Genomic DNA, 19,548 nt, shown 5'->3' with positions numbered 1-19,548 from the left:
CGAGATCTACATGATATAGGTATGCTAATGTTGACTTGGCGGCCTTACAAGTGCTCAGCAACCAACCAACTTGACCTTTGTCGCTAATTGACCAGTTCTGTTTTATTAATCTTGTTCGATATTGATGCTTATTGAGGAAGCCGGATATGGTATTCACACGTTCAAGCCCTCGGATTCAATGTTCACACTGCAGAACTCAAAACTCCGATCATGGCTCACATCGACACGGTATTAGTCTTTGAAATAATTGCAATTGGCCAGCTGAGCAAAGATCTGCTCCGCTTCAGCTCAAATTTCAACCTCGGATTTACGGGATGCCTAGGTTCGCCGGAGAAGCATTCCCCTTTTCGCCTGGACTCAATACATAGCACTCTGCTACTAGCGATCGTCTCCAATGTTTGAGCTCTTGATGCTTCGTGGCGTAATAAACCAATATGGGGGGACCAACAGCAGAAAACCCGACAAAGGCCGGACGGGCGGCCAGGAACGAAAAGACCAGGGGAGAAGCTGACACACGACGATCAAACTACTTCCTCTGTTAGGGATTGATGGAGTCGGGGACGTGGAGTTGTTGTTGGTCGCAAGGTTGACAGGGTTGTTTGACATTGCTATTGACCGACCAACCAGCAACTCCAACTCTCTACTGCAACTATCCAGCCCGTTGGGCTTTTGATTGTGATGCATTCTCAGATCTCATCTGGAGGACGGGCCCCTGCATGAACGAGAGCGGCTACTGTATGTTTGCTTCACAAACAGGCCTCCATTGGTTTGTGTTTGTGTGGCCCTAACGTCGTTCTGGAAGGCTTCTTTCGGCTCACATGCTAATAACACAAGACGGCCCAGCACCGCTACATATGCATGAGTCCTTCGATTATTATGAGTTGAATTTGGATTCTGCAAACGCCGTTCATGTGCAGATAAGCGACGGAGATGCCCGTAGTCGACCGCTGGTGACCTGTCGTGTAAAGGGACATGGTGGCGTCCCTCATGACTTAATAACCAAGCAGCCAAACCGGTGTTAGTTTGGCCTGCCGCGTTCCGATGCACATAGACCGGCTTTGTTTGCCATGTTAGGACTGACGTATATTTCACCCACTCACTGCTCATAGAGAGGCGAGAGGCACTGATATAGGGGAGCTGAATACAGCTGCCTGGAAGCTTTTACAGCGCTCTGCAGCATCGCAATATCATAGAACGTAGGTGCAAATTGCACATATCTCACTTACACCAATCCCTTGCCAAGGTGCTGGATTGTATTGGACGGTGGCCACAACGCAATGGGCTGCCAATGACACCAACCTAAGAAAAAGCAAAGAAGCACCAACATGTAGTTGTGTACCTGTACCACCATCTCGGGTCCCTGTTCCAGCTTCCAACGGCGCCGCCTCTTTGATGCAGGCCAGCCAACCAATTTCATTTCAAAAGATCCCCTGGGAGCTAACGGGCGGATAGGTGCTGCGGTGCACAGAGATGGGAGGTGCCTCAACCGTGTTTCAAAGCCTGTAACCTCGGCGGTACTTGCAAAGTTAGGTTTGAACGTCATCACAGTCACAAGGCTGCCGAAGACGTTCGTCTGGTCCCCCTGTCCCTGATACCGTTCTAGATGCCGACCCATGTTTTCTGATCCTCCTATTCTTTAACGCCGCAGCCGTTTTCAAAGTCTTTCTTGTTAGTTCGATAGGTCTTTGTCATGATTGCATACCTAGGTATCAGGTCCAAGCCTACCTAGAGATGGGAGTAATTTCAAATCCACTGCATGAACACGGGGGAGGCTGATACTCGCTTAGGGCGATAGATGACTCCTCGCTCCTATCAGACCTTCAGCAGGGTTGATCCCCGGGCATTTCTCCAAACGTCAACTCGAACTGCCTCCTTTTGACTTCCACTACAGTTAATCCCATCAACTCAGCAAACGGGCCTCGTTTGATACACCACGTGTGGCACTGGCTTCTCTGTATCCGCAGTGTTGCCTATGAAAACCAAAATTAAATTGTTCTAGAACAACGCTCCAAGACGTTAGTGGCTTGGAAAACGCCTCTCGGGCAATGCCGCGGCCGGCCAAGAAGCATTTTATATCGAATCTTGGTATAGACAAAGAATCACTTCTCCGACATGATGCCTTTTTTCCGGCTGCATGGCATTTAACACGAGTCTTCTTTCCCCATCAAGGTGTCATTTATCCTGTTTTCCGGTGATCTAACAACTGAGGCGCAACGCTGCCTGCCAAGGTCTGCATTTCTCACGACAGCTTGGTGTTTAGTTTGTCTAGTTTCGTCCTTACGAATACACGGTGCGGGTATTTTCTTTGTCAAGATCATACGTTTGTGTTCTAGATTTGGAGGAACAAGGACCCAACTGAATTGCAACGGTCAATTTAAATGTCTTTGGTGCTTGGTGCGTGTAATTGAGCAAGTTTACGCAAGCCTAATTCTCGACGATATCTCACAATCTTCCTTCTTCTGTATGCCCAGGTATGAATAGTCAACTTATAGACCGAAACTCTGAGACGATACAGAGAGAAGTTTTCTTCCTGAGTTATATTCGTATTATCTGATCAGAGGAGACAATCTTTCTGTGGACGAGGGCTAGACGGCGATCTCGTTTCAGTCGATAACTCTATTTCGTTGTTGTTTTCTGTGCAAGCGAAATTCGGTAGTCAACTGACTTCTAATCCTTACGTTATGGATCCTACCCTGACGGCAGTCATGATCGTTCAACTACCGATCAGATGGATATCTTATATGATAGGGTGCAGCAGACTCGACCTCTAGGTATCTATCTAACTTCTGCTACATTGTCTGAACAAATCATATCTCACCGTGGATAAAGTACCCTGCTTTACCGGAGGGACTGCTCCAGCCCTGCCATAGCCAATACCCAACCCCAACTCCATCAAATCTTTGCTCGCAATTAAGTATTAAATTTCAACCACGAGTATTGGAAAATCCCCAGTTCTTATTACACGATCATGGCCTAGGTATGGTGTAGGTATGGTGTAGGTTAGTCTACCTCCACCAAGTCAGTACAAATCATGACGACTTAAGATCACTTAGAGTATGATGCTTGATGACGTAGTTGAAATAACATCACTCCAATTTGAGCTACTTTGGAGGCCCAGAACTTGTCAAATACATATTCCAATTGTTTCAGAAGACTACACAGATCACCTATAACATTATCTTAAGCTCAATTCCTACCAGAAACCCAAGTCCTTCGCCATGTCTCTCTTCCGCAATGTCCTCCGTACAACCGCAACCACTATCCGCCCTATTCACACAACAACGCGCTTGAAGATGCCATACAAGCACGACCAGGACCGAGAATCTTTGCGCCCAGTTGTGAATGAGAACACAAAGTCAGGAACGGACGAGCAAGTTGCCTCTGAGCACGCAGACATCGCCTTTGACCCTAACACGACACGGCCTGAGGAAGCTGCCGACAAGACCAGGGAGAGGACTAAATCCAAGGGTCGAGAGGGAGAAGACGCCCTGAACGCGAGTGGTGCGAACCAAGAGCTTAGCACACCCATGGGTGATGAGAAAACGATCAAGACCGAGGGTGGTGGAGAAGAGATCTCAAAGGGAGGACCCAGCGGAAGTGGAAGTGCGCCCAAGAAGGGAGATCTGCCTAAGGCCAAGTAAGAAGTGGGATAACGAAGCGAGGAGTCAACAGTGTCTATGAACTGTATCTCGTGTACTCCTTACAGTGGCATATGTATTACCTACTCGTTCATCAGAAGAAGAGCTAGGAGGCTTAACTGCATAGGTATCTAGATAATGAAGAGGAAAATATCCCACGACGCCAACCTCTGCGCTTGAAGAACGTGGAGTTTTACCCCAATAAGTGATAGGAGAATGAATCAGTTTCGAAATGCTACAACACTCCCACCTTACCTAGTAGTGATAGCACGGACAATCACGACGACTACTACCTACCTAGCCTTACCAACTTACCTGTGCCTACCTACTACCTACTAAGGTAGCATAGTAGGAAGGTAGTGGGCCAGCAACTGCACAAATGTTGAAGGAAACTCCCAACTGACAGACCTCGTCTTGCTTGTTTCGCCTACCAAGCTCAACATGACATCTGTTTTGCACAACTCGCATCATTGTTCCATGTTTGATAACCATTCAATAGCATTCGAGTCAAGTTCAATATTCACCATCCATCACGGAAACATCATTCAACAAGCAAGCGAACTTCATGGAAACCCTCAAAACATCACAATGTCACATCTCCCTAGAAGAATTGGTAGCCAAGGACGAGCGGGACGACTTGCACCTCGACATAGTCAACAAATTCGACTAAGCTCTGAATACTGGAGAATGCACCCAGGATCAAGCCGCTGATGAAGCTGATAACCAAAAGGAACCGGAATATAGTAGAAGTAGGTCTGGAACTGGATCAGACCAATCTACCGAGGGTCAACAGCTTGACGCCGAGGCAGAGAAGCTGGCTAAGAAACTGGACGAGCTATGGTAGAAACATGCCCCTCACAAGCTCAGCCCCCAAGCTGGCTTATCTTCTGATTTTTACCAAACATTCCGGACTGCAGTCTGGAAAGTCTTCCTAGAAGTTCCTCGACGGATCCCAGTTGGGGATGAACGTACTTGATCTCCTTGTACGCACGATAGATGCCCTCGGGAAACTGTCCAAAAAAAACAACTGTTCCTCAGGGGATATATGTCTGGAACGGCTTACTAGACCTGAATGAGCTTCTTCTTGAAGTTTGTGAAGGCATGTTCCTCGGCTTGCCCTTCGTCCAAACCTCTTGAGAGTCCCACTGACTGTTACTTAGTTCCCCCCAACGACACTCGCCTGCGTCGAACGCACGAGGGCTGGGTGTCTTTTCAGTCGTTTTACGCTCGTCTCGTTGCCAAAAGTATACGGCTAGATGACCGTCCTGCCCCCACTTTATGAAACGAGCGCTGGAAGATCGAATAACACCAGGGTTACAGATGTCTGATGCTTATATTCGTGGGGCCTGTGAATGGATTATAGCAGCCGGCCCGCATCTATTTTCTCGGATTGGGGATACGGAAACAATATGGGCACAGAATTCAGCAAAGTGGCCATTCAAGCAGGGCGCAATCCCCAGAGAAAGATGGGAAATCTGGGGGAATAGGCTCAAAGTACTGTGGAGAGAACTTAGGCCTGACCAAAAAAATTTGCAGGATAAACTGTTCGAGGCAGGTATTCGCATGAATTCGGTACAACGCCAACACATGCGGGATGAGTTGGATCAAAAGCAACGAGAGTATAACGAATTTCGAGCATCGATCCAGGAACAACGAGAAGATGTAAGCAAATGGTTGGGTGGCATATAATTTGCTAAGATCCTGGGAAAGGCAGCATAGCATTAGCAAACTGTTGTTAATTTTACATTCATTATGCCATGAAAACATCAAGCCCACAGTGGCTCAGACTCCCGACTCCAGACTATGCATATCACTACTGACGCACCAGTGCCTAGGCGTACATCATGTCGCCGTCCTCCTCCTCATCGTCTTCATCCTGCACGGCAGGAATCTCCTTCTTCTTCCCCAAGTCTTGACGGCACATGGGACATGTACCCTTGCTGCGTAACCAAGGCCCGACGCACTCGAGATCAAATCGATGACCTCCTTTACATGGGAGCTCAACAACGAGACAATACTCGTCTTCTAAATAGGGCACCTTACAGATGGCGCAGTCGTCGTCTTTCTTGAGGGTTTTGCGGTTGACACGGTCGATTGAATCAACGAACTCTTGTGACACGCCATGCAAGCGAGTGGGGGGATCGTTGATATCATCTTCGAGATTCATTATCAGAGACTCTAGAAAGTCTCGGTTATCGTCTGTAGGAGCAGTTGTGTGCAGCTGGTGGAGCTGTTCCTGGAGGAGGCGGAAGAGAGCAGCCGTGTCGACGGGGGTGGGCGTGGCGTGTGGGTTGTGATGAGGAGTCTGGTCGCCTGAAGGTTCGGCGATCTGATCGAGGAGGGAGAAGAATGACGACATGTCTACGCGACGGCCTGAGCGGCGGCCTTCAGCAAACTTGACATTGTGTTCGACTTTAAACAGTTAGCTAAAAGATAGGATGAATGGAGGGGTTGAGGAGGGGTTATTTCATGTTACCTTCGTACTGAGTAGCCATTGTGAATCCTCGAAAACTGCCTTTGATTGTTCGTACGCTGTTGATGTAGATATTGAGCAGGGAGAAGAGAGGGCGCGCTGGCATCAAGACGTTGTGGTGTACAGTGTAACGGTCAGACCCAGGCAGAGATGATGTCGCAAGTCGAGAGCTCTTGAGTTGTGGGGTAGGGAAGAAATGAGTGGAGAACTGGACCCCTGCTTTGAAGAGTGCAGGACGCCACAGTCGTGCATTAAAGTGAAGGGTACATCCATCAGATGCAGACAACCTACCTAGGTATGGAGGGCAGGGCAGGGCTGAGAAAGTTAGTTGTCTGATTAGGTTCTTACAGCGTTACATATGGCCCTTGAGATCGGTCAACAAAACAGTGTATTCAAGAACAGCGAGGCCAGATCGGTTTGAAGAAGAATTGAGGCTGTTCTAGTAGAGCAATTGACTTGATAGATCAAGATAGCATCACATGCCAACTCAGTTTAATGTGGCTGATCCCATCCCGCTTGGACCATGCGTCATATCATTCAGTCCCAAGTTTTCCATTCAACGTTTTAAATACTGTACTTGCGTCTGTCTTAGCTGCCTATCAATCGATCAACTAACTACCTACCTACCTACCTACCTAGTAACTAGAGTCTGAACTGATTCGCTATCTTCGCTTCTCTGCTGAGATATCTGAGTATCCTGTCTACTATTGCTCTCTCATCTTGATACATACCTCCATCTGCTGCTATCCTTACGATTCGACACTTGTACAACCCTTTCCCCTACCATAACCACTAATTTACCCTATCGCCATGTCTCTGTCCTCTGCTGCCATCATCGGCTCAACTGGCCTGGTCGGCTCAAACATCCTTTCAACGCTGCTGGCCTCCGAAATCTACAATCCTGTACATACCATCACTCGACGCACTCCCAAGGCGACATCACCTCACCTCAATACGATAGTCGATGCCGATACTGCCAAATGGGCAGAGCTTCTCACAGGGCTCACACCCAAGCCATCTGTCGTTTATTCTGCACTGGGTACCACTCGCGCTCAAGCAGGCGGAATCGCCAACCAGTGGAAGATCGACCATGATCTCAATATCGAACTCGCAAAGGCATCCAAGGCTGCAGGTGTCTCAACCTTCGTTTTCATTTCCAGCGCTGGAACACGGTCTCTGCTCTCCTCATCTTCGCCGTACGCAAAAATGAAGAACGGGGTTGAAGACGCGATCAAGGAACTCGACTTTGAGCAAGCCGTGATTCTCAAGCCCGGTATGATCCTCGGCCACCGAGAGGCCAGCCGCACAGTGGAGGGTATCGCTCAAGGGGCAGTCAACGGTCTTGGCTATCTCAGCACTGGTATCAGAGATACTTTGGGTCAAGATGCTGATGTCATTGCGAAGGCGGCTGTGAGGGCTGCGCAGTTGGCGAGTGAGGGAAAGGCGCCGAGTAAATATTGGGTTCTCGGTGCAAGCGACATCGTCAAGCTGGGAAGGACTGAGTGGCTGGGTAGCCAGACTCCCACGGAGACGAAGACAGAGGCTGCTGCGTAGAATCTTTGCGAGAGTGACTTGACATGATCTCGTGGTACAGTCACGACTCTCTCTAGCTTTGCACAACGCTTTCGCAGACTGCCAGAATCAATTAGCCATTCAATGGCATGCTCCCTTAAACACTCATTAATAAAGAGCATGAAACCAATAGAGTGATTTCTAATTCATAATCCATCTTCTCCTCTCTCTGCAACACTCAAATACTCTTGCGGCAGAATCGCGCAATACAAGATGATCTTGAAGCCATCAAGACTCCTGCTGGAGATGATTTACTAGAGGAGCCCACAAACGAGAAATGATTTACCATTAGGAGCACATAGTAATCCCATTCTTTTATTTGTCTCGTACCTTACATATGAGCTTATGATATGATACTGGCTGGATATGATTAATTGCTCCCATCACATCTCACTAGTTCTTGGCATCAGAGCCCCAACCCTGTCTATGATTCTGTACACCTTGTGTTGCGTTTCACAAAGCCATGAAATGCAGTAATTTTCCCCTGCATGAAGACATGTTCACGCTGAAGCTGGTATATACCTAGGTTAGTAGGTAGTTATCAAAGGCCTCCTACTAACATTAGGCAGTAAGCAAGTCTTGATCTTTCCTCCGACCCATCGCACTTCGGCATTGCTTCTCCCCGCCCCCGCCATTCGTCGGATCTCATCATCAACTCCACTCCTCGACTCTGATAACCACCGCCAGCTTCTATCAACTTCTCACTCACTCACTCACTCACTCACTCACTCACTCAATCACTCACTAAGCTTCATCTTTTACTGCCGCAACTCAACTTGGATTAACTCATGTAAGCTTCACCTACGAGAATACCTTATCGACATGCAATACTCATAATTTGATAGCCCGGTGACACATATCCGCTATCGAGCACATCATCGTTTTGTGATTACATATCATGTCTTCCCGTCCTTCAGTCGTCGGCCCAGACTCCGGCCCCGAGGCCCCTTATCCTCTTCACATGGAAGGCAAGGTGATCTCTGGTTTCGGCCGCGGCTCCAAAGAGGTACGTCTTGGTGCATGTATCTCTTATTTTACTCATACCTCCTAGCTCGGCATCCCAACTGCCAACCTCCCTGTAGACGATGCTCTCACACCGTGGATCGCCAATATCTCCTCTGGAGTCTACTTCGGCTATGCCTCTCTCGCTCTGCCCACAACACACCCAGACATCCCATCGGCTTCATCCAACGAACCTCCCAAGTCTGACACAGAGGATGCTCTCTTCGCTGCCGAAGCCCCTGCTAATCCGCCTTTCCACATCTTTCCCATGGTGATGTCCATCGGGTACAACCCCTTCTACAAGAACACAGTTCGCAGCGCAGAGGTTCATGTGCTGCACAAGTTCACCGCAGACTTCTATGACGTGCCCATGCGTCTCCTCATCCTTGGCTTTATCCGTGAGGAGAAGGACTACAAGAGTCTGGAAGCTCTGATTGAAGATATCAACTTTGATTGCGAGGTTGCAAAGAACAGTCTAGCCCGAGAGGCCTGGGCTCCTGCAAAGGGACGTGTTATCGGTGGTAAAGATCTTGAGGGCAAATTAGACGTCCAGTGGTTACTTCGAGATGCCTAGGATAGATCCATGAGAAATAGAGCACGGTAAAAAGTGGCCGGGAGTTATGGATAGATAGCAACATAGAAGAGCTGGAATTCTTTTAAAAAGTCATGTTTGTTTCATTTCACATCTGCTTAACTACCTGGGTATCATGCGAAACCCCCATCTGCCTAACTTGGAGCACTACCAATAAACTATGCAGCATCAAAGCTAATCCTCTACACAAAAGTGTGTACTCCGGATCTTTTCCTTCTCTTGCAAGGTAGCCCTCCCTTAAAGGCCTGGCTAGTATCTCATTTTCAAAGAAAATAACCTCCAACAAAAAGGGAGAATGAACGTATTTCGGTTTTGCCCACAGTCATAAGTAGCTAAACTGCCAGTTGCTGGGGTCCTTGGTCTGGTAAATATCGCGGTAAAAACTGCACCCGAGTTAGCGAGGAAGAAGTCTTGAGGTAAAAGATACTAGAACTCACATTCATTATGATCATCATGGGAATGTCAAAGACGTCTCGTTTGATCGTCCAACAGTAAGTGCATTCAACCTTGCCGTCCCTCTCAATCCTCGATATACCGTGCTCGCTGTCAATCCGCGTGACTCGGCTACTGAGGATGCTCGGCTGTACGTCCTTCGGAGCAGTATGATCGGGTTTGATATCCATGCTCTGAGAGGATCGATACTTGTTGAGTCGGCAACTTCTCTGTACCTTGCCGCGACTGTCCTCAAAGGCCAATTCCGCAAAGTCTTGATAAAACTCGACCACACTGTCATCATCCAGCAGCTCGCCCAAGAAAACAGGCTGAGGTCGCCCCCCGCTCATGTCAAGGGTGGCTCTTTGAGGCCGGGGCGTTGGCATGTCTCCCTGAGCATTGTTGTCTGGTGTGTTCGACCCATTGGTCGAACGCCCGCTGTAGGTATTGATATTGAGGTTTGGCTCTTTCCCGAGTAGCACCTCTTTCGTCCAGCCTGTCAGCGCGATAAACTCTTTGTTGACAGCAGCGACCTCGCCCGATCTTCGACAGACAATGGTCGGAGCGCAGCAATGCTGTAAAAAGTCATCATATTCTACCAAGGTTCTTTGAAAGCACTTCTCCATGAAAATGAGATCCTGGCGAGTCAGATCTTTGGTACACGATATGAAAGACGGTCGAATCTCCCCGAGGGCTTTGGCGATTCGTAGTAGCTTGTTACCGGGCAGACGGTTTCGTAGGACAGCCACCATGTTGTGGAACCCGGTTGTGTAGGGATACGGCTCTTTTACACTTTCGTAGATAGCGGCAGAGTCTCTTTGTCGCTTGCCAAGATACGATTTGGGATTCGGCTTAGTACTCTTCGGTCTGTGTCGTTGTGCGCCAGGAACTGTAGGAATTCCAGCAAAATTATGGCCTGGTGAGCCTTCCATGCCTGCAACGGAATGGGGGCTGGCTGTCGCATCTGTACTTGGGCTGGCAAGACTTGTAGGCCCGGCTGCAATAGCATAAGCATGGGGTAGTCCGTGCTGGAGGTTTCCCTGGGCATATAGAGATTGGTTATTTTGGTCCATACCCGAAAAGTCGGCCCCTAACATGGGATGATCAAAGCCGTTTCCGTTGCCATTTGCATTTCCGAAGAGAGCTGCATAGGTGGCCTCGGTGGTTGGAGTTTGCGACAGGGAGTTCTCTCGTGGAGGTGTCTCGGCTCCAAGGGCCATCTTGTTAAGAATGCCAAACTCCCAGCCGGCGTATTGACTCCCGAAGTTCAGACCTTCGAGGTCAAAATTGTACAGAGCAGGGTTGCTGGGATCGAATAGGGCGTTGAAGTCCATATTAGCGGTAGGTATAATATTGTTGATTGGAGCGTGTGCATTGCTGATGGGAGCCTGGAAGGATGTCGGGGACGTTTGTGGGTTGAAGGGTAGACTATCAATGCCAACAGGAGTCTGCGCCCCCGTCGAAAAGACCGGCAGTGTCGTAGTGCTCGCCTGAGAAAAGAAGTTGCTGCCAGTTGCAGACATACTATCTGACTGGCTGGCATTCGAATTCTGGCGCTGAGCGTTGGGCCTTGCGGGAGTAGGATTGGGACTGGGGTTGTAATTTGGGCCAAGGACAGGCCGCAGGGCTTCCGGAGGAGCATCATGAAGGTATTTAGCCTTCTTGCGCACACCATCTTGGCATGCATCAGCGAGGCCGCGCTTGATGCACCTTTGGCATGGTCTCTCATCTCCTGGAAAGTTGTCAGTTCAAAATCTCTTCTTGGCTGTCAAGCACGAAGATCTCAACTGTGACTCTTGTCCCACTGAAATGGGCACAGGAAGCGCGCAAGACAGTTTAACAGCGAAAATACCGACAACTGATGGATTAAAGAGCCAAGCTTCACATGGAGAAAACGAATTCACATCATGATTATTGGCAAATTGCCAGCATTAGGTGGTTGCAAGAACACTTACCACAAGTCAGATGAGCTCTTTGGCATGCAAAGCAAGCCCTTCGCGCCTTTTTCCTCCTCGGGCGCATAGGGTCTTTGGGGTCGTACTTCTTCTTGACCTCGGTGGTGCTCTCGGTAGTGCTCTGGTCGGTCATCTTCTCGTCTTCTTCCCTGAGAAAAGTTTCCGTCTCGTCTTCGTTCTCAGACATAACATCTGAGACCTCAGTGCTATTCTCCTCCATTTCGTGCGGCATGGTGTCTTAGGTTTTATATACAAGGCCTGGCGACCAGTACAAGGTCTTGCGACAGCTGGAATATCCTCCTCTCAGCTTATTACAGCCCGAGACTTTGTTTGGGTTAATGCACACAAAGCGGCTCGGATATGCAGGCTCCGATCCTAGAAACCTTTTTTTTGTTTCTGTCTTTCACCTTGTCCTCCTTTTAGACAGCTTTGCGAAACCACACTTATCCAAGCCGTGGTAGGACAGCCAAGCAGGGACAAGTACGCCGTCGAATTGAAGTTGCAATCAGTGCTGTTCAGAGTGACAACAACCCCCACGGTGGCGTGGCGATGCGCAGATAATCTTTCCCCTGATCTCCCTCGCGGATCGCTCACGCGTGCTGCGTAGGTGATGTATGTGAGACTAGGAACAACCTGAACTGCAATGCCCAGATCCGGTAGGACTATAGCGTTGGGCGCAAACGAGGCCAGAAGGCTGTATGCAGCCGTGTATTTGATGATCACGTCTCTGGGCTAATTGGAAGACCGAAACCGCTCGGTCAAGCTCGTATCGTAGAAGGGGCGTACTCGATGAAAGCCAATAAGTGTATAGGTATGGTACGCAAAAGAGGCGTCTTAGTGGAACGTATATTGAGTCAATAGTAGGTCGCAGGGGCCGTGAGGCTGTGATTGTTGTCACCGAAGAAGGCGGAGGAGGTGGAGGAGGTAGAATTCCGATTCGATGAGCTTGGGTGATCGATGATCGCTGGATGCAGGAGAGTCGTCGGTCAGCGGTAGAGGCGGAGCTGTCTAAGGCGACACCGGAGGTGAGAGATTTGGCGACTGTGAGGATGCGAATGACAACGAGGAAAGAATAGGATGCAGCTACCCGCGGGCCATGAGGAGTGGCTGCACCCAGAACCAGCACCAAAGCCAACCAATTTAAGCAGCAATTGACCACTACAGCAACAGTGGGATCTCACACGGCGTCGGCGACCGTAGAAGCAGGCTGTGGTGACAGCGTATATGTAGCGTTGTGCAGAGATGAGGCATGCGAACCGGGCGCGGCGCGGGGGACAAAGTTGAGCGCAGATTGTGCGGAGGAGCCGGGATCGCGAAATAGATTGGGCTGAAGGGGGATTATAAGAAAAGGATAAAGGGTCAACGTTGAGGGTAGAAGTCGAACGAGGCAATTCGCAGAATAAGTTGTAAGCAATGACTGGTCCAATTCAAGGTCAGTTAGAAGAGCCCAGTCAGGTCAGGCGACAGGGTGTTGTAGGTAGTAGCATTGTGGGTTTTGGTGGTTGGTGGATTAGCAGACGCCACAGACAGGGCAGTGGGCAATTGGAGGATTGCAGATGCAGATGCAGGTGTTTTGAGGGTGTTCCTGTGCTGATTTTGCTTGCTCCAAGGTACCTAGACTTAAGCTGAGAGGAGGCCTGCCTTCTGCTATAAGAATCGAGTGCGAATGCGTGCTACTAGAGGCATCACAGAAGTACCAAGTTTGCTGTGCCAAGTACCTGATGTAGGTACAGTACCTATCAACAAGGTGGGTTCACAACAAGCTCTCAGTCGGAGAAAGTGGATTGTATTTAAGGGGAATAGAGTGACGACGAATCTTGATTCTACATCACAAGGTGTAAAGGCAGCCAAGGCTCGTTCGTTGTGCATCCATGGCATGTGCAAATGTAGAAACCCGAGGTGATGATGCTACATGCAATCTCGTGAACAACTACAATACAGTAGGGAAGGATGTACATACAAACAGGACAGGACATTGATTGGATTGACAGGCGGATGATCGAATAACCATACAGGTATTAGCTGCAAACCCACACAGGGTGGGTAACTCTTCATCCTTTCAGTCAATTCCCCTGTCTCTCTGCGTAAGGTAGCAATGAAACGTCAAACCCTTCAACCAGCCTAGACATGGATGGGTACCTACCTATCGTACATATCTGATGGTCTAGTCAATTGGTTCAACATCGTCACCAACAACATGTGTAATCAACACGCTGATCATCATGAAAGATTCTACCTCGAGCAGTCCCAGGTGGATTTGGTAGACTAATATGGCTGATATTCTTACTCAGTCGTTTATGCCTCAGCAAACCGAAGCTTCAAGCCTCCCATTTTCACCACCCGCTAGCAGAAACCAATCCGAGCCCAATCAAAGTCAAACTCTTGACTGCGGGGTTTACTAGTGGAGGGAGTAACCCGCTCTGGGGAAACTGGGCGCTGGCTATTGGTCTGACGATGCTTCTATTTGTAACTGATGAAGCCTTGTAATCAAGATCAGATTTTTTTTTAGGTATTCAAACCAGGGGGACAGTTGATGACTTGACTCAATTCACTTCTAGCGGTCAGGAAAGGTCATGGAAGGAGAATTTCACCTCCTGCGCCTCAAGCAATAGTCTCGATCGAGAAGATGAAGCTAAAGAGGTCCCGCTGAGCCGCCAGAAACTACTCCATTGATCCATCCATTCGAATTTGTATTCCCAATCACCAGCCACCCTACAACCTCAACCCCTAGACCTGGCTTAGACCGATGCATTGTGAATCGCAAGAGTCTGGGGCCCTGGTTGGATGCTTCTCTGCGCGTATGTACTGCACACGTCGACATACCAAACTCTCTTTTGTGTTGGTAATGGCAGAGTCAGCCAGAGTGTGATCCGTACCTCGCCTGTGACAGGGGTCTCTGGGTGTCGTGCGACTGCAGCACCGTTGCGACGAGGTGCAGCGTCGGGCTGATGTTGGATAACTCTGGTGATACTTGGTGCAGAATGCCAATTGCCATCTTGCTGATAGTCTGTCGTATCCGTACTTGCACGGATACATGTATATGTTTCAAGTCATCTCTTGAGCAACTAACACGCAATTCTAGCCCTGTAATTAGTCTTTGCCAAAACCCAGAAGCAAAAAGAAAATAAAAGAGGACCATGGTGCTACTAACTTAGTAGATAAAGAAATCGATTCACCGGCGCAGTCACTGGCTGGCCGGTGTGGAACAGCCGGTAAGCGGCGTATAAGTAAGGTACCCGAAATGAACATATAGAGCACAGAGACCAGTAACATAGATAATCTACAGAGCTATACTTGTCGCATTCAGTGCTACTCTCCTTGACAACTGAAGCTTCATGAATCACAATTTGTCACATTCATCAGTGTCTGCCTCCAAAACTGTACCGGAACGCGGGGCTTGATGCCGAGCCCGGGTGCCGGAGGTGAGGGGCGGAAGCGGAAGCCCAACGCCGCCGAGGATAGCCAACGCTCAGCTGTTTACGGTGAAGAATAGAACGATCCAGGTTTGATAGTCAGGGTCCTTTATTGGTTATCCCATACCCGCGGTTCGCTAACCGACCGCAACCCGTCGGTGACCGAGGCTTTGGGGTTTGTCTAGGACTCTTGAATCATGCCAAGATACAAGGCAACGATCCTCACCAAGTTGCGCAAATGGAAAGTCTGCGCGGGAGCCTGATCTTCACTACATAACTAGGTCATAGAGACTTGTGCCTCGATGTTAGCGTGGAAGTTTGCGTTACAATTACCTAAAGTCAGGCAGAAAGGCCTTGTCTCGGGTGTAACTATTTGTGACTATCAATGAGACTCAAAATCCAGTAGCATCTTTCAGCTTTTATTTGCTTTTTTCTTTGTTTCTCCATTGCGGCTGCTGCATTGCATGACAGCCGCTCCAAGGCAAGGATTCCAAAAGTAATTGACACGTCCGGCTGAGTTTCTTGTGGGCAATATGCCCCCTAGTCCTTGTTGCTTGCTTTTTATAAATATTCACAGCGGGTAGAGACATGCGTGCGTCAATGCGGTTGGAGGATACGTCCCATGCTGCTGGCCGAGAACCTGGAGTCGAGTCGAGGCTGCGATAGCCGAGGGCCTGCAGATTGTAATGTAAATTTGATGTAGGGACTAAGAGGACTGAGACACCCTTGTCGATCTTGAAGATGTTCTTCACACCAAAGTTGTGGTTGGCCTATCTTATGCCAATGTTTGGTGTTCTAGCTCAAGGGTACGATGTGATATTGATTTTTGGCAAACATGGCCGGCTGACTGGGGTGAGATCTCCCAAGTATGATAATCAGCCATCTGAGTTAGATGTACTTATTGCATTTTCTGTGAGGAAGACCTTATCTGGATCACGGCTGTTGGAGCCCGCAACAGCTGAGCACTTGTATCAAGCCACCATTTATACTCGCCTATTATTGATCATCATCTGCCTGTCCGTCATCCAGATCCCCGCATTCGCCTAGCGGCCCGGGAAGATCTTTACTCGAGATAAACTTAGCTGGCTGCATTATTGATTCTGGGGGAATCCTGAATTGCCTTTCAGCCGAGGCGATCTTATCAAGCATTCACAATCAGATCATGCACCCTGATCGAAATTCTTGGTATATCCTCTTTTCAAGCAATAGATTTGACCTGTGACAGGATTTTAGGTATCTTCGAATACAAATTCAAGAAGCGCCAATATTCCAAGCCATGTGCTTAGGACCTAGACCGGCCTTTTTTGTGCAACTGGCGATCAATCCACTCGTTTTCCGCAAAAGCCACTGTTGACCTAGTAGGACTCTCAGTGTATTAGTTTGAGATGTCCATCTAATAGCTGGAGTGCAGGGGGCTTTAGTACCTGGTTTGGTGGCGCGGGTACACGGATGAAGTCAGGACTTGCAGTCTTGATCACGTACTCTTCTCATATCCCCAACTCTAACCTCGATGAACAGTCTTCAAGAAGTAGCAAATCGGCTGTAGGCTCTGATTCTCTTTCCATACCGGAAGAACAGATAAGGGAAAGGCATCATGGCAACTGTGAGAAAAGCTAGCACAGATGAAGCCCAGTGGTTGTTGAGCTTGGTATACATCTGGTTACCAAACAGGGGAAATGCAGCTGCAGGACTCAAGTTAGCGATATTTCATGCAGCTGAATCTCAACAACTTTCCGGGCTGGCGTCTCATGCTCCCCAGAATAGGCTATGCCAGGGGAAGTTGGTAGCCAGCCGGCGGTGAAGAATCAGACAAGTCCATGGGAGTAGATACTCCAACAACTTACCAGCAAATACACAACGCACGAATGCATTAGCAGCAAGGGCACTCGCGGCATACTGTGGATACGCATCCACCTGTTTCCATCAAAGTCAGCACAGTCTCTTCCCTGGCACGAGCACACTCCTGTCACAATGGCTAGCAGAGAGCTGTGTAACGTGCGGTGAGCCTGTCACAGACTTGTGGTACAGACACAGAGCTGGACTTACTAGAAAGGTGAAGACTCCACTGAACACAAGGAGGATTCTATATCAGAGTTAAGCGGTTAGCTGCAGTTCGCCAAGCAGAAGTTCAGGGGATACGAGATCAAGAGGCATGACCAAGCGGTGACTAAGACATCTTTTTGCTCTTCTTGTGCGAATGTGATTCCGCGCGTCCGGTTCTTGTCTCAGTCCCGTGTAAAGTGGACTTGAGTATCACGGTGTTCCCATTGAGGACGCCTCCTTGAGGCCTGCGAATGGTTTGGTTTGATATGGGATGGAACGTGATGACTTACCCAGCTCCAAAGACTGCCGATCCAATTATGGGCACAATCCAGTGAACCCAGGGATAACACGACCAAGCAAACATGAATATGCCAACTGGGACAAGGACACCTCCCAAGATGGCTGGGGGTAACCTAAACTCGGGCTGGCTGTTTCCTTCAACGCCGGTCTCATCGCTCAATTTTCGAATGAGTTTGTTGCGAATATTGTGCCACAGGGGATCAAGGCCTGCAGCGAGCAACATTCCCACGAGGATGCCGAGAAAAGAGCAGCCATTCTGCCAAAGGTTGAAGCCGTAGATATCGCCAAATACAAGGTGAAAAGCCCCAAAGAAGAGATATAGAATTCCGAGGACGATGGCCGTGAAGATACATAGGTTTAGGCACATAGGCTCGAAGATTAATAACTGGAATGGTCGTAGAAGCGATCGACCTATCGCGCTGGTGGCTGATTTCTGAACCTTTTCTGTAGGGGCTTTCCATCTCCCATCTCCAGTTTCCTTTCGCAGCTGTTTTGCTTTGTTCTTGAGCAGGATCGGATCTAAGTAGAGGTCAGTTGGGACAAATTGGCTCTGGATGCCAATTTGGACTCACGATATGTCTCAGGGACAAGAAACACAATACCCAATAGTAGAACAAATGCCCAGATCAGAAGAGTCCAGTGAGTCCACCTCCAGTCAGTGTTATAGTTGATGAAACCCCCAATTAAAGGCCCAATCGACGGACCTACAAAGGGTGCGAGTGAAAACATCAACATTGGCGCTTGCAACTCATCTGCCGTGAAGAGATCTCCAACAGTACCTCCTGACACAGCCAGAAATGCGCTACCGGCGAACCCATCGAGAAATCGACTCACAATCACGGTCTCGATATTCTGAGCCACGGCTTGAGGAATGATGAAGATGACGTAAAGAGTCCACGAAACAATATAGATAAGTCGTCGACCATAGAATTCGCTCAGGGGACCGAGGAACATGGGGCCCAGTCCGATACCTAAAACAAAGAACGAAAGACCAAGGATGGAGACTTCTCGTGAGTTGCCAAATTCATCCTCCATCTGTTCATACGTCGATGTGTAGATGGAACTAGCAGCAGTTCTATGTCCACATAAGTTCCCGTCCCGGTTGAAGATGCTGAAGAAATACCTACACGCAGAGACTCCCGGACGAGACAATAATGATAATGAGCCACTTCTTCGTCTTGTGAAAGCTCCGGGGGCATAGAATGTCGTTGTCACCCCCATCCCAGCCGACTTCGAAAGGATCCTTCTCGACTTCATCATCCGACGGCTCGTTGAGGGGGTTGCAGCTGTAACCATTCTGTGACTGACAACGGGATATCCTGGCAGATGCTCGTGAGCGAGTTCTAATTGCTTGTGGTGATTGAATGGGCGCAAAAGTTGGGTCGTTCCTTTCAGGGCCGAGTGTCCCTGAATTCGTTGACGTCTTTTCAATGTCGCGATCCATGTTAGTCTAGACACGGAGTTATGATTCGTGGAGACCTGTTGAGCTCTAATCCAGAGAACCAACTTCTCGTAGTCAAGATAACTTGGTATTTAAAAACTATGCCAAGACTCTGGTCCTCCTAGTCCTTATATACACTCTAACAAAGCTCTTCCATTCCTCACCACCACAAAGCTAGAACCTCGACTATCTCGTACCGATGAAATCACCTCTTGTTGTCACCGCTGACCAAAAACATGACTTGGCACCCTGCAAAGATGCGAAATGTTTATTAATACCCAATCAAAGCTGACAAGCTAGGGTCTCGAGAGGAGCGATCGGCCGCCGTGGCTTACTTATTGAACAGCTTGACTTTAGGAGAAGCAGAGCGCGTATCCCGCATCCCGTATTTACGAAGTAGGCGATTTCTAGTGAGGTAAGGTTCACGGTATTCCCACGAAAATCACATCTTGAGATGGACAAGTTGACGATGAGATGCTGATGTGCTGATGTGCTGAGACGGGCAATTATTCCCCCTCTCCGTGTTGATCTTGGCGATAGATTGTTAATACTACATTGCGTATTAAGACTGACGAGCTCTTGTTTCGGCTTTCGGCGTTTGAGCTTTCTCAAACTGTCTTTATTGAATTCTTTCGGCTCTTGAACATGGCAAATATTCTACACTTCCTTGTCTCCTTCAGTTTCTCG

At 48.7% G+C, this 19,548-nt stretch overlaps 8 protein-coding genes across 8 annotated transcripts; 4 read left to right on the top strand and 4 right to left on the bottom strand.

Moving 5' to 3' along the window:
* Positions 1 to 848: 848 nt before the first annotated feature.
* FPRO_09623 (uncharacterized protein) lies at positions 849 to 1,417 on the bottom strand (the record flags this gene model as incomplete). Its single annotated transcript, XM_031233034.1, has 4 exons — positions 849 to 955; positions 1,101 to 1,151; positions 1,227 to 1,299; positions 1,340 to 1,417. The coding sequence occupies 4 exons, from the start codon at positions 1,415 to 1,417 to the stop codon at positions 849 to 851; spliced, it is 309 nt and encodes a 102-aa protein (XP_031082912.1).
* Positions 1,418 to 3,218: 1,801 nt separating this feature from the next.
* On the top strand, positions 3,219 to 3,641 carry FPRO_09622 (uncharacterized protein; the record flags this gene model as incomplete). Its single annotated transcript, XM_031233033.1, has 1 exon — positions 3,219 to 3,641. The coding sequence occupies one exon, from the start codon at positions 3,219 to 3,221 to the stop codon at positions 3,639 to 3,641; it is 423 nt and encodes a 140-aa protein (XP_031082911.1).
* A 1,828-nt stretch (positions 3,642 to 5,469) lies between these two features.
* Positions 5,470 to 6,133, bottom strand: FPRO_09621 (uncharacterized protein; the record flags this gene model as incomplete). Its single annotated transcript, XM_031233032.1, has 2 exons — positions 5,470 to 6,050; positions 6,115 to 6,133. The coding sequence occupies 2 exons, from the start codon at positions 6,131 to 6,133 to the stop codon at positions 5,470 to 5,472; spliced, it is 600 nt and encodes a 199-aa protein (XP_031082910.1).
* A 788-nt stretch (positions 6,134 to 6,921) lies between these two features.
* FPRO_09620 (uncharacterized protein) lies at positions 6,922 to 7,665 on the top strand (the record flags this gene model as incomplete). Its single annotated transcript, XM_031233031.1, has 1 exon — positions 6,922 to 7,665. The coding sequence occupies one exon, from the start codon at positions 6,922 to 6,924 to the stop codon at positions 7,663 to 7,665; it is 744 nt and encodes a 247-aa protein (XP_031082909.1).
* Positions 7,666 to 8,581: 916 nt separating this feature from the next.
* Positions 8,582 to 9,259, top strand: FPRO_09619 (uncharacterized protein; the record flags this gene model as incomplete). Its single annotated transcript, XM_031233030.1, has 2 exons — positions 8,582 to 8,689; positions 8,735 to 9,259. 2 exons carry the CDS (start codon positions 8,582 to 8,584, stop codon positions 9,257 to 9,259), a joined length of 633 nt encoding a protein of 210 aa, XP_031082908.1.
* Positions 9,260 to 9,609: 350 nt separating this feature from the next.
* On the bottom strand, positions 9,610 to 11,896 carry FPRO_09618 (uncharacterized protein; the record flags this gene model as incomplete). Its single annotated transcript, XM_031233029.1, has 3 exons — positions 9,610 to 9,660; positions 9,715 to 11,441; positions 11,665 to 11,896. The coding sequence occupies 3 exons, from the start codon at positions 11,894 to 11,896 to the stop codon at positions 9,610 to 9,612; spliced, it is 2,010 nt and encodes a 669-aa protein (XP_031082907.1).
* Positions 11,897 to 15,818: 3,922 nt separating this feature from the next.
* Positions 15,819 to 16,124, top strand: FPRO_09617 (uncharacterized protein; the record flags this gene model as incomplete). Its single annotated transcript, XM_031233028.1, has 1 exon — positions 15,819 to 16,124. One exon carries the CDS (start codon positions 15,819 to 15,821, stop codon positions 16,122 to 16,124), a length of 306 nt encoding a protein of 101 aa, XP_031082906.1.
* Positions 16,125 to 16,598: 474 nt separating this feature from the next.
* Positions 16,599 to 18,864, bottom strand: FPRO_09616 (uncharacterized protein; the record flags this gene model as incomplete). The annotated part of the gene is made up of 6 exons (XM_031233026.1): positions 16,599 to 16,759; positions 16,922 to 16,991; positions 17,124 to 17,160; positions 17,411 to 17,939; positions 17,993 to 18,495; positions 18,548 to 18,864. The coding sequence occupies 6 exons, from the start codon at positions 18,862 to 18,864 to the stop codon at positions 16,599 to 16,601; spliced, it is 1,617 nt and encodes a 538-aa protein (XP_031082905.1).
* Positions 18,865 to 19,548: the final 684 nt, after the last annotated feature.

Source organism: Fusarium proliferatum (genome assembly GCF_900067095.1).
Source record: "Fusarium proliferatum ET1 genome assembly, contig: FPRO_scaffold006, whole genome shotgun sequence".
In the NCBI taxonomy this organism is placed as follows: Eukaryota; Fungi; Ascomycota; class Sordariomycetes; order Hypocreales; family Nectriaceae; genus Fusarium; species Fusarium proliferatum.
The sequence above is the reverse complement of the archived record's forward strand: the minus strand, read 5'-3'. Positions and strand labels throughout refer to the sequence as shown.